At 48.7% G+C, this 12,794-nt stretch overlaps 1 protein-coding gene across 2 annotated transcripts in view; it reads left to right on the top strand.

Annotated features, from left to right (window-relative positions):
• The window catches only part of LOC146683852 (rab3 GTPase-activating protein catalytic subunit-like), a 30,800-nt gene that overhangs the window by 15,982 nt on the left and 2,024 nt on the right, over nucleotides 1-12,794 (top strand). The window contains exons 4-9 of one of the 2 annotated variants that reach the window (XM_085446477.1): nucleotides 44-136; nucleotides 277-449; nucleotides 1,047-1,135; nucleotides 1,279-1,389; nucleotides 3,415-3,475; nucleotides 10,427-12,329. In XM_085446477.1, the coding sequence (XP_085302603.1) occupies nucleotides 44-136; nucleotides 277-449; nucleotides 1,047-1,135; nucleotides 1,279-1,297 (374 nt within the window). In that variant the 3' untranslated portion in view covers nucleotides 1,298-1,389; nucleotides 3,415-3,475; nucleotides 10,427-12,329. Of the gene's footprint in view, nucleotides 1-43; nucleotides 137-276; nucleotides 450-1,046; nucleotides 1,136-1,278; nucleotides 1,390-3,414; nucleotides 3,476-10,426; nucleotides 12,330-12,794 lie in introns of those variants that run through there. The other variant, XM_085446478.1, reaches the window with a different exon arrangement.

Genomic DNA, 12,794 nt, shown 5'->3' with positions numbered 1-12,794 from the left:
AATAAGAAAATATCAGGTCAGTAACTGTTTGTGTTCCCTGTAGGTGAGGCTGTGACAGAGCTCTTTAAACTCTGCTGTAGGACTGAGTGTACAGAGGAGATTCCTGGAAGAGGATACGCTGAAGATGAGGGCAAAGGTCAGGTTCCTGGCTTTACTTGTTGAGTGACCATACTGCATTCTGGAAACGTGCGTAGCTTACTGGGAGATCTGGGCATCTGTGCTGACCCGGGCCTCAGCAATTGAACAGAAACTCTTGGATGTGTTTGTCGTCTGTAGAAAACAGTGATATCAGCTCTGCTTTGTCCAAGCTGACCGAGCCAGCAGCAACTGTGCCCATTTCCAAACTGTCTGTCTCCAACATGGTGCACAGTGCCCGGAAGCACATTCGCCGCCATCGACGCATCGATGAGTCGCCCCTTAACACCGAGATACTCAATTCTGTCCTTCTGGTAAGAGTTAATCATGTAACCTGTTTAAAAGGCATTAACTAGTCGGAGTTGACTAATACTTGACTGAGTTTTAATGGTTTCAGCTCATTTTATGAGGAAACTGATTCTGACAGAAGAGGTGTGGATCCCGTGTTAGGAGACGGTGAGCGTGATATTCAGAGCAGCAGAGACCTCGGAGCGTGTGGTAGTTTGACTCGTACTGATGTGGCTCCTCTGCTTCTTTTCACAAACAGTTTTTCCTTCCTGGTTACTGTTGAGCCCGTCACACTCAGCAGCTCGAGCTCGAGCTAAGACAGCCTTGAATCTTAAAACTACAGCCGTAATTGCATTTATGTCTTAGAGTGCTGGCCACAGATATTGATCCCATCTGACAGCAGCTCAGTAAAGCACAAGAGCGTCATCTTAAACAGGATATCAGGCAGCGTTCTTATTTTTATTGTCACATCCTGCTTTTGCCACTGAGCGATCAGCATCCTGTGTTTTATCATGAAGTGATGACTACGTGAGCTGCACTTGTTTAATTCTTCTAACATCTAGAAAACAACAGAGTTTCTAAATGACAGACTTATTTATTTGTGTTTGTGTCTCTGTTTCCAGATGCTGCTGTGGAGAAGTCTGACTGTAAGAATAACACTCAGCTGTCCAACTCCAGTGGGACATCGGAGCAAGAGAAAACCTCTGATTATGTATGTTTGCCTCTTCACCACTCGCACACTCAAGGTTACACTCAGGTCAGGTCCAATATAAGTTTCAGAGTGAAGACAGGCTCAGTGCTGTCAGTACTTTGTCAGGATTTTTATTGATTTCATGGTCTTTTCCCTCGTTGTAGAACCTTTTCCACCAGCTGAAGTCGGCCCCCAGTGACAGTCTGACCTACCGTCTGGCTCTGTGTGTGTGTCTGTTCAACTATTACTACGGTGGGCTGCGGGCTGTTCTCTAAGTAAATATATTTCTAAAGGTGCTTTGATGTGAAATTATCACCAGATGTCGGTAACAACACTTCCAATCCAGACGTGCAAAGGAATCAAACCACAGATGAAGTTGTGTAATAATACAAAGTGACACAGGGACATTTATTTATTACTTTATACAAATGTTGGTGATGACAGTTCATGGCAGCGTCTGTATGGAGAAACCAGTCCCATCATTGCTCATGACTTTGACCCACTCACCACACAAACAGTCTATAAATCCCGAATGCTCCGTGGATCCTTCCCACAGATTCAGCTCAGGTGATTGGCTGGGCCGTTCCAGCAGCTTTACTTGATTTCTCTGAAACCAACCGTTTCCATTGGCTGTGTTTGTGATCATGGTCTTGCTGAAACATCCATCCTTGTTTCATCTTCATCATCCTGGTAGATGGCAGCAGATTCTAATCAACAATGTCTCCATTCATCCTTCCTGGAGTTATGTTTAATGTCTCAGTGCTGTACGCTGAATAAACAGCCCCCCCCCCATGATGCTCCCGCCTCCAGACTTCAGTGTTGCTGTGGTGTTTTTGGGGTGAAGCCACCCAAACATGGTGTGTTTACAGCCTTCAAAGAGTTCAGTTTTGGTCTTTTGTGACCAAACTATATTAAAGATAAAGCATATTGTTGTACCTATGCATTACACTGGAGCAGAGCTTACATACACTCAACAAAAATATAAACGCAACACCTTTGTTACTGCTCCCATTCCCCATGGGATGGACGTAGAGACCTAAAATTCATTCCAGATACACAATATAACCATCCCTCCCAAACAGTGGTCACAAATCAGTCCAAATGTGTGGTAGTGGGCACATCTGCTATATTGAGATAATCCATCCCACCTCACAGGTGTGCCACATCAGGATGCTGATCTGACATCATGAGTAGTGCACAGGTGTACCTCAGACTGCCCACAACAAAAGGCCACCCTGGAATGTGCAGTTTTGTCTCACAGCAAAATGCCACAGATGCCACAAGCAATGAGGGAGCGTGCAATTGGCATGCTGACAGCAGGAATGTCAACCAGATCTGTCGCCCGTGCATTGAATGTTCATTTCTCAACCATAAGCCGTCTCCACAGGCTCCACACTTTCAGCTTGATGTGTTTGTGGATATATGACTTTAATTATCCACAAAATCATCACATTCTCTGTAAGATTAAGGTCGACTATTGAACGGCGTATATTTTAAAGTAAAGGCTTTAAAACCAAGTTAGTACAAATAATAATAATGGATTGGATTTATATAGCGCTTTTCAAGGCACCCAAAGCCACTATTCATTCACTCTCGCATTCACACACTGGTGGAGGCAGCTACGGTTGTAGCCACAGCTGCCCTGGGGCAGACTGACAGAAGCGAGGCTGCCATATCGCGCCATCGGCCCCTCTGGCCAGCACCAGTAGGCGGTAGGGTAAAGTGTCTTGCCCAAGGACACAACGACCAGGACAGAGAGCCCGGGGATCGAACCGGCGACCTTCCGGTTACAGATACGCTTCCCAACCCCCTGAGCTACGGTTGCCCCACAAACATCACTAATGTCACATAACTTTGCCGACATGTGGCCAACAGCAATGTTTTAATGTTCTTCATTATTAAACATTTGCACATAAATAAGTGACATAATATTCAGTACTTACTTTTGAAAGTTTACTCTTCGGCCGCCCTGCTTCAGCCATGCACGTTTTTTGTCCGGCAAAATTATCCACACCCACCGCCGCGCTATGAAGTCTGGGCTATGGTGGGCAACGAAGGATACACAGACCCATCCTTAAAATTCAGGGCAATGAAGGACGCATTTCGAGCAGCCTTTGAATTGGGACAGCCTTCGTCGCGTTTCTGATGTAATCGGCCTTAAAATGTGGCCTTTAAGGCTGCAGACCCTGAATTGGGACACAGCCGAAGTGTGTGTTTCCACCTGAGATTATGGATCTGACCTCAGCTGTTCTTCATCACTCTCATGTTGATGATGTCACTGCTGTGTTTGTCCTCTGCAGAGACCTGGTGGAAAATCATCACAGGCTTGTCTGAGAGGAGAACCCTCGACACTGAAGAAAAGTAAGTGTTCAGTGAGTTTATCTGAAGGTTTGTCATGAATGATTCTCACAGTCATGATGTTTGACTCCTTCCCCTCTGTGGACACATGTTCACATCATCGTCATCATATTTACTTAAAAAACACTTTGAAACAATCACAGCTGACACAAAGTTCTGTACATTGGAACTAAATAACAAAATGACATAAGATATAAATATAAAAAGCCAAATAAAATACAAAGTAAAATAATTCATTAGAGAAACTAAGTCTCACTGAGTTTAAAAGCCAAAGAATAAAAGTGGTTTTAAGACGTGATTTAAAAGTGGACAGTTAAGAGGCTTCTCTAACGTGCAGGGCAAATTATTCCATAATTTTGAAACCACGATAGAGAAGGCCCTGTCCCCTCTGAACTTCCTCCTGGATCTCGGTACCTCCAGGAGCAGCTGGTCAGCTGACCTGAGAGACCGACAGGGTATGTGGGGATGAAGAAGCTCAGAGAGGTAAGGCGGGGCAAGATTGTAAAAGCATTTAAAAACAAACATGAGAATTTTAAAATGAACTCTAAAAGACACAGGCAGCCAGTGCAGTGAGGCTAAGACAGGGCTTATATGCTCTCTTTTACAAGTTCCTGTTAGGAGTCGTGCAGCCGCATTTTGAACCTGCTGCAGACCCGAGAGCAACAACTGACTGACCCCCACATAGAGTGAGTTACAGTCGTCCAGGCGGGAAGAAATAAAAGCATGGATCACTGTTTCAAAGTGCTTCCTAGAAAGAAAAGATTTTACTGCTGCCAGTTGCCTTAAATAATAAAAACTAGACTTCACCACTGCTCTAATTTGGTTGTCCATCCATCCATCCATCTTCATCCGCTTTATCCGAGGCTGGGTCGCGGGGGAAGCAGCCTAAGCAAAGCAAATTTGGTCGTCCAATTTAAAATAACTGTCCAACTTAAATGGCAAATGGTAAATGGCCTGTATTTGTATAGCACTTTACTAGTCCCTAAGGACCCCAAAGCGCTTTACACATCCAGTCATCCACCCATTCACACACTGGTGAATGGTGGTAAAACCAAACAACAGGTTTAAAATAGACTTCCAGGCGTCCCAAATCACAGAGGACGACTCACAGGGACCACTGGGTCCAAACACCATCACTTCTGTTTTCTTGTCATTAAAATTTAAAAATGTTCAGAGCCAACCAAGTTTTAATGTCATCTAGGAATGTCATGAGAGGTTTTACGGAGATGCCATCCATCTGCTTGAGTGGCAAATAAATTTGGCATAACAATGAAATGAGATCCCATGCCTTCTAAAGATGGAACCCAGAGGCAATAAATACAGTAAATAGAGCAGTGGCCCTAAAATTGAGCCCTGTGGGATGCTGCAATTTGGGGTTAGTATCTTGCCCAAGGATATTTGGCATGCAGACTAGAAGAAGCCAGGAATTGAATCACCAACCTTCCAATCAGTAGATGACCTGCTCTACCGCCTGAGCTACAGCCACCCCACAAACCCTTAATAATGCAGATTCTGTGCTATGAAGGGTTTTAAAACCTGACTGAAAAACCTCAAAGATGCCATTATCATCTAGAAAATCTTTCAGTTGACTAAAAACAATTTCTCTAAAACCTTGGAAAGTAAAGGCAGCTTGGAAACAAGCCTATAATTAGCTAAAACTGTGTGATCAAGGCCAGGTTTTGAAATTTGCAGGAACCACACCAGAAGTCAGACTGCTGTTAATAATGTCAAGGACATACTGCTCTATACTAGGAAAAATTATTTTAAAAATTGTGGAGGAAAAGGATCCTGAGGGGAACCTGCGGGCTTAATATTGTCATGATCCTGGGCCATGTTGGCCCAGCAGTCTTAGTATTCATGTCTTTTTGTGTATTGTTCCTTATTTGATTTCCCCTTGTGACTTTTATCCCCTGTGTGCCCCTCTATGTATCTGAGAGCCCTCGTGTCCCCTCCTTGTGTTTCATTCCATGTTTCCCCAGCCCACTATGCCCGTGCTCTCTCTCTCCTCCGGTCTGCACCTCTGTGTACTTCCTGTTTTACTTTGACAGTCTCCCGTCAGTGTTGTTTACTCCTGCCATGTCTTGTTATGTTTATCTGTGTCAGCTGTGCTCCCATGGGTGGCCACTTCCCCTGATCATCCCTCTTGTGTATTTAGTCTCTGTGTTTCATGTAGTCTGTGTCGCGTCGTCTGTGTTCCCACCCTCCGTGTTTCCATGCCCAGTCTTTTGTATCCCCAGCCATAGCATAGATTGTTCCCAGTTTAGGTTTGTTTAGTTCCTGCTCTTGTGCTGCCCTCATTCTTGTTTGTTTCTTTCGTGATCATCAGCCACAATAAAAGGCTCGCTTTTGTTTAAGTGCACTCCCGTATCCTCACTTGTGTTCGCACCTGGGTCCTCAACACACTCTCCACACGGTCTGCCACTGCGACCGTGACAGTACGACGCGACCATGCCGGACCCAGCGACACAAGAGAGTGGGATCATCCAGACGGTGGAGTCGCTATGTAGCAAATGGCTGCAGTGTTCCGGAGTGGAGGAACGGGAGGAGTTAGCCCGCCAAGTGGGAGTATGCGCGTCTGTATTTCCCTGGTTATGGGAGGCACTACACCCGCTGATCGTTGACTTTCTCGTCACCGCTCTCCAACTCCGTCCGCAGCCGCAGCTGCCCAGTGTGCGGGCTGCGCCGCCAGAGCCCTGCTGTTGTCCTGTTTCCCCGCTGCTTCGCGAGCCAGACGCAGTTAGGGTCGGAACGGTGAGGCTCACCACCGTCACACCATCCGCTCGCGCCTCATCGGCTTCCGGGTCTTCACCGCGGTCTGGCCACACGGCGCAGCGCACAGAGATGACGGAGGCCATAGACTTTGGTGAGGAAGAGCGGCAGCAGGTGTTACGGGCTTATCGGGAGGACGAGCTCCGGTGGAAGCCCTGGCTCATTCTGGAGGAGGAACTCACACCTGTTGCATCGCCTACCAGCCGCTCGCCCTCTCCACCCCGCTCGGACTTCACTTCCCCTGCCTCGCCTTTAGCGAGGATATGGGCAGAGGATGAGATTGCCGCTACGTCACCCTCTGCTTTGGTGGCATCAGCGTCCATGGCACCAGCTACCAGAAAGAAGCGGCGCCGGCGCCGCTGTTGCACCGCGCTAACTCCGGTGAGTGACTGTGTTTTTGTGCCTCACGATCCTTCTATGGAGAAGAGGGAGATGAGCATTGATTTGCCGGGGCCGGAAACTATAGCGGAATTGTGCTCCAAAGCCGACAGAACTGTGTTTAGTTGTTCAGAAAGAGCTACTACGGAAATCATGGAGGCCGGCCTCTGTGAGCGGCAGCAAGCAGCTTGCACCCACGTAGAGGAGGAGCTCCGGGGAATGCCGTGGCTCACCCCCGATTGTCAGCACATCTTTCGGGGAACACGCCTGGCTCTCGGGGGCCCTCGGAGCTGCCAGGGTCTGCCACCCCTCACTTCCCCAACAGCCAATGCTTCAGCCTCAGTGGTTTCCTCAAGGAAGAGGCGACATCCACGTCGCCGCAGCACCATGCAGCAGCTGGAGGTTGGTGGAACTCTCGTTTCCTCTCGGACTCCGTTAATAATAGAGGTTAGTGACAATCTTTCGCCTCAAAGTCTTCCTGAGTTGCTGGAATGTGACTGTCATGAAGGGTTCGCAGACGCTCCAGAGATAAAGACAATTTCTACATGTGCTGGAGGAGCGATAGCGACCCAGTGCTCCTCAACACCACCCATTCTCTTGCTAAACGATGAAAGTATTGATCACGAACTCATGTTTGGTGTGAAGGGTGGTGATATAACCTCTGGTCATGAGCGGTGTGACTTTAATAATGACACCCTGTCTGTACCCGGTGATCAACTTGACTGTTCCTTAGCTCATCCATCTTGTGACTCATCTACTTGTTATGAATTGTGTAAACCAGAGGAGAACAATTCAAAGCGATCTCTGAGTGATGCTCTCACTCCTGTACTCAACAAGCACAATTCACCTGAGTTTTGTGTTCCAGGTCAAGAGAACAGTAATGGCAATGTGGTCTATGCTCTGAACTCTAAGAGTGAATTGTGCCCCCCGGAAGAAGATGGGGCACACATGTCTGAACCATGTAGCTCCAGCACCCCTCAGGGTGCAGGGAATGCTGAAGCTGAGATCTGGGCCTCCGATACTGTCTCTAATGGTCATGTTTTACCGTCAGTTTGCGTAAATTTGGAACCATGTTCTTTTGATTCTTCTAAATCATTTCAGGATGGGGTGTTGGTTGGGAGTACTACTGATATAGTAAGCTCACAGTCTGCACCACCACTGGCAGCCACAGCTCTATTAGACACTGTGTTAGCGGCACCTCCATTCATAGATGACTCAGAGTCTCTGTCTAAGTCAGCTTCTGGTGGGGGGGCTAGCTGGGGAATGCAGGCCTGAGACTGCGAAATACCAGGCCGAGCCGCATGATTCCTGTCAGTCAGAGCATAATGAGGCTTCAATCCCCTCTGACAGCATCACTTTTGATTTGTTTGTGACTAATGTGGTCACTGCTAAAGCTAATGGCTCTGTCAAACCAATCACAGAAGAGTTTATTCAGACTCTTGCCGTTAACCTAGTGCCAGCCGTCCCATCAGAAGGAAGTGTAACTACTGTGTGTGTAAGCACAGACACCGATGAGGTTACAAGTCCACCACATGACTGCAAAATGAGCGTGTATGTGTCTTGTTTGACCAGTTGTGCCGACTTAATGGATGTCCAGGAACCTAGCCGTGAACTGATTAATCATGTTTCTAGGAACGGTTCAGTTATAAATGCAGCTCATGTGGTCGAACTAGCCCCTTTGGTGACTGAAACCCTGTCACAGGTGGACACTGAAGAAACGTCACGTTGTCTTCCTGTGACAGAGGAAATAAACTGTGCTGAGAGCCTTGGGGGTCCACTTTTCGAACAGGGTTTGTCCATAACAGTTAACTTGCTTGCTAGGAATGGCGAGATTTCCGCTAGAGATGGTGCAGAGACTGTTACTGACTCTGGGCAATATTATGGGGTAGATGCTGCCTGTGTGTTCAAGATTAATCAATGTAATTCTGGTGAGGGTGAGGCAGCCAATCTGAGTTTGTGTTTTTCTGCTTCTGAGTTAAAAGAACCAAATACTGAGAATAAAGACTCTGACTTTATGTTTGTGAAGGAAAACGAGAATATGAATTTGGACAATGACAGGCAGACCTCTGAAAGGAACACACACCTAGTACTTGGCTGCGACACCACTTTCTCCCAGACTGCCATGGACATGTCTGTTCTGGGTTCTGAACCAGACGGTGACCAAATGAATAATGTTTTCAGGGGTGATCTGGTGGGAAATGAACCGTGTGATGTTACATTAAATTCCCCAGAGAGTCAGCGGCATCTTTCTTCTGCCAGGGTAACGGCTCAGCCCCCTGCTCAGCTCTCTGTTTCGCCAGGGGTCTCCATAACTGCTCATCCTGCATCTGTAGCTGAATGCCTGGGTGTGCCACTCCAGCACCCTGCAGCAGGCACACCACTTCACGCCACATCAGCTGGAGGGTCCGAGGGTCCCGTCCAGCCTCACGCCACGTCAGCTGGAGGGTCCGAGAGGCCCGTTCAGCCACCTGTCTCCGCTGGAGGGTCCGAGGGGCCCGTTCAGCCTCACGCCACGTCAGCTGGAGGGTCCGAGGGGCCCGTTCAGCCTCCTGTCTCCGCTGGAGGGTCCGAGTGGCCCGTTCAGCCTCACGCCACGTCGGCTGGAGGGTCCGAGGGGCCCGTTCAGCCTCCTGTCTCCGCTGGAGGGTCCGAGTGGCCCGTTCAGCCTCACGCCACGTCGGCTGGAGGGTCCGAGGGGCCCGTTCAGCCTCACGCCACGTCGGCTGGAGGGTCCGAGGGGCCCGTTCAGCCTCCTGTCTCCGCTGGAGGGTCCGAGGGGCCCATTCAGCCTCCTGTCTCCGCTGGAGGGTCCGAGGGGCCCGTTCAGCCTCGAGCCACGTCAGCTGGAGGGCCCGGGGAGCCCGTCCAGCCACCATCTACTTCTGCGTCGTCTGGTCCAGCCGCAGCCTCTGCTTCTGCCACGCCTGGTCCGGCCTCCGAGCCTTCATCCTCCACGCCTGGTTGTTACACCCCCGTCCAAAGTACATCCGGTACCTCGGCATCGTCGGCCAGTTTCTGGGCCTCTAGCCAGACGTCATCGCCGTCGTGGTCGGCCCCAAGACCGCCTTCGCCTGAGTCGCCGCCGTTGCCTTCCGCACGGTCGGCCCCCTGACCTGTCTCTACGTCATTGCCGCCGTTGCCTTCCACGCGGCCGGCCTCCGGACCCGCTCTGTAGCCGCTGCCGTCTTCCACGCGGCCGGCCTCCGGACCCGCTCTGTAGCTGCCGCCGTCTTCCACGCGGCCGGCCTCCGGACCCGCTCTGTAGCTGCCGCCGTCTTCCACGCGGCCGGCCTCCGGACCCGCTCTGTAGCTGCCGCCGTCTTCCACGCGGCCGGCCTCCGGACCCGCTCTGTAGCCGCCGCCGTCTTCCACGCGGCCGGCCTCCGGATCTGTTCTGCCGGCCACTGCCACTTTTTCCGGCCCCGGAACAGCTGAATTGTGAACTTTTGTGCTGTCGCCCCCCAGGTTGACCTTCTGACCTCTTTGGACATTTGCCTCCCTGTTTTGAACTGTTTTTGTGTCTTTGTGGGCTCAGTTTTGGTTCATGCTCCTCGTCTTTGTTTGGTTTTGTTCCCTCCGTCCGGGTCCCCCGCCTCCCGCCCTGGGTGGGTTGTTCTGTTTGTCTTGTGTTTTGGTTCTCGGGTTTGGGCTGTCGGGAGCCGGCCCTTGGGGGGGGGGGGTGATGTCATGATCCTGGGCCATGTTGGCCCAGCAGTCTTAGTATTCATGTCTTTTTGTGTATTGTTCCTTATTTGATTTCCCCTTGTGACTTTTAATATGCAAAACACACTAACATTTTTATTGCAGGATTATAGGTCCAGGGTGGTGCTGCTCCAGGGGAGGAGATGCCCTGCTGTTGCCTGGGACATGATCTGGCTACCCTTTTTCTTTCAGACAGGAATCTGAGTTTGATGAGTTGACGCATGAGAGTGTCCATGCGTCAAGTGGTGGGGTCCAGAATTAACACTAAACAATGTTTACTATTATTGTTGCAGTGAGTTGTGTGATTAACCGTTTATTTACATGTTCAGATGAGGCTTTGATGGCCTATAAGTGAAGTTCACTGAACTAAAGAATGTGGTTTGATGATTGTTGACGTGCTCTCCAAATAGAAGTTTTTCTGAAATACAGGTGCAGCAGTGAGACGCGAGAAACATTCCAGGCATAGCGGACAGCCCAGGCAGTGGTTGAGGTCAAAGGTCAAGCTGGTTGGGGCCCATCATGAGATCAGACCTTGGAGCCACAGCAAGGACCATTTCAACTGCCTGCAAAATAGCGAGAGACCCTCCTGGATTTATCAGAGCCACTGCAAAGAGGTCGAGGTCCCAGGAAACCCCGGCACCCCCAAGACAGCACAATAGAGAAATCTCACACTTGGTTGTTTCAGTGGTGAGGGGGGAGTGCTGATTGAGCCCCCGTAGGGTAAGCTCGCACTTCAACCTCCAGCCTCTGATCAACTCTAGGGCAACCAAGTGCGAGGCGTGACGCACCTGTGTGCAACCATGGGAAGGTGGACCCTCTTGGTTACCTTGACTACGACGCTCACCTTTACAGGACCCCAGCTGGTGCCGGAATCAGCTGAACCAGGAGGAAGGCAGAGAGGATGGACACATGACAACTCTCACCTAAGAGACATGATGCAAGACCACATCCCTCCATGGATGAATAATGCCTGGTACCGTTATATCCACGACAGAACAAAAGCAGAATCGGCAAATACAGACTATTATGTCTGTTCCCATCTACCCAGCACGGCAACATACCCCACACTATATATGTTCCTGGACCAACTCTCAGGGAAGAACTACTCTATGATATTAGCAGAGAAAGGGGACTTTGTGTCCTCTTCAACAACACATGCTGCATTTACATAAAGAAGACGCACATTCATCAAACATGACTGACGCCCTGAATGTTTTGAGACAGATCCAGCAGGCCCAAAATCAGGACTATCCATGACGAAAAGGAGTGCCTGAGAGGATCGTCCACAAGATGGGAGCTGAGGCCAGGAGAGAGACTTCAGGAGGATCAGAGATCATCTTCAGCACAGCAGACATCACACAGAGAGCTGTGCTACTGAGCTTCCAGGAGATCAAGAGGAGACTTCCCACAGCAAGATTTTAAATACAATGAAAGATTCAATGTTGACGCTGAGGAAGACAACTAAGGTGTACGACGTGCTCTGCCTTAAACCTTCAGCAGCGTTGGAAGGAGTCTAAGGATGACATCATGATTCTGTGAAAAGCACAGGAACCAGAAGCTATGGTGGTGATAACAGCAGTTTCCTATGAGGTCTGCAGCTTTGGAAATAGCTGAGACCCATGTTGACAAACAACAAAACTAACTGGTATGTTTGAATGTCTATTCTACATACATTTGGACTCTGGTCCTATGGACAGTGATGGAAACAACTGGAAGAGACATTTATGACACCCTGCAGAACTCAAACCACTCTGCAGAGAGACATGTGATTGCACACCCGGAGGAAGCATCACCAAGATGGGATGTTTTTGAAAATGTTATCTTCTTATTTTCACTATTAAATTAACAATTTCTTTGTTTGTTTGTAGGATGCAGTTTGCCATGAGATGAGATCAATGGGGAATGGGATATCCGCTAATACCTTTGTTAAACTCTGTACTTTTACAGTGATTTAGGGTGATTTGACGTATGCTGAGTATAACAATGTTGGCATTGAAACTGTCAGACATGAGGTATTCATAACTGGAAACTTTTCTAGCATAAAGGTCAATAAAGGGGGGAATGTTAGGTTTTGTATTGTTGATTGTCATTTATGCTTAGAAACATTTACTCATATATGCTTAGAAGTGTATAATCAATTGTAGATTGAAAGAATGTCTCATCCTAGGAGGTCTGTAACAACTCTGTGTAGCATGAAGAGGGGAGTGCGTTCACTCCTCTACAGAGTGTGTTCTGGCATAGATCACACCCCCTAGGAGAGGTTTTATCTTTTCTTGATATATGGTATAGCAAACACATGTATATCTGTTTGAGTGTAAGAGCCTTTTGTTTAGATGGACCTGTTAGACTCCTGGCACCAGCTTTGGGGAGTCTTCACAGGGTCACATCTTGACCTCACACACACAGTATTCTTTGTTCACATGTATACCTATGTAAGATGTTATATGTTAATGACCCAATGCATATTCATGTC

The sequence above is a fragment of the Copadichromis virginalis genome, linkage group LG22 (assembly GCF_057382275.1).
Source record: "Copadichromis virginalis isolate Kocher_CV1m ecotype Utaka linkage group LG22, C_Virginalis_male_GT1.1, whole genome shotgun sequence".
Taxonomy (NCBI): Eukaryota; Metazoa; Chordata; class Actinopteri; order Cichliformes; family Cichlidae; genus Copadichromis; species Copadichromis virginalis.
Note: the sequence above shows the minus strand (reverse complement) of the source record. Positions and strands in the feature narration are given on the sequence as shown.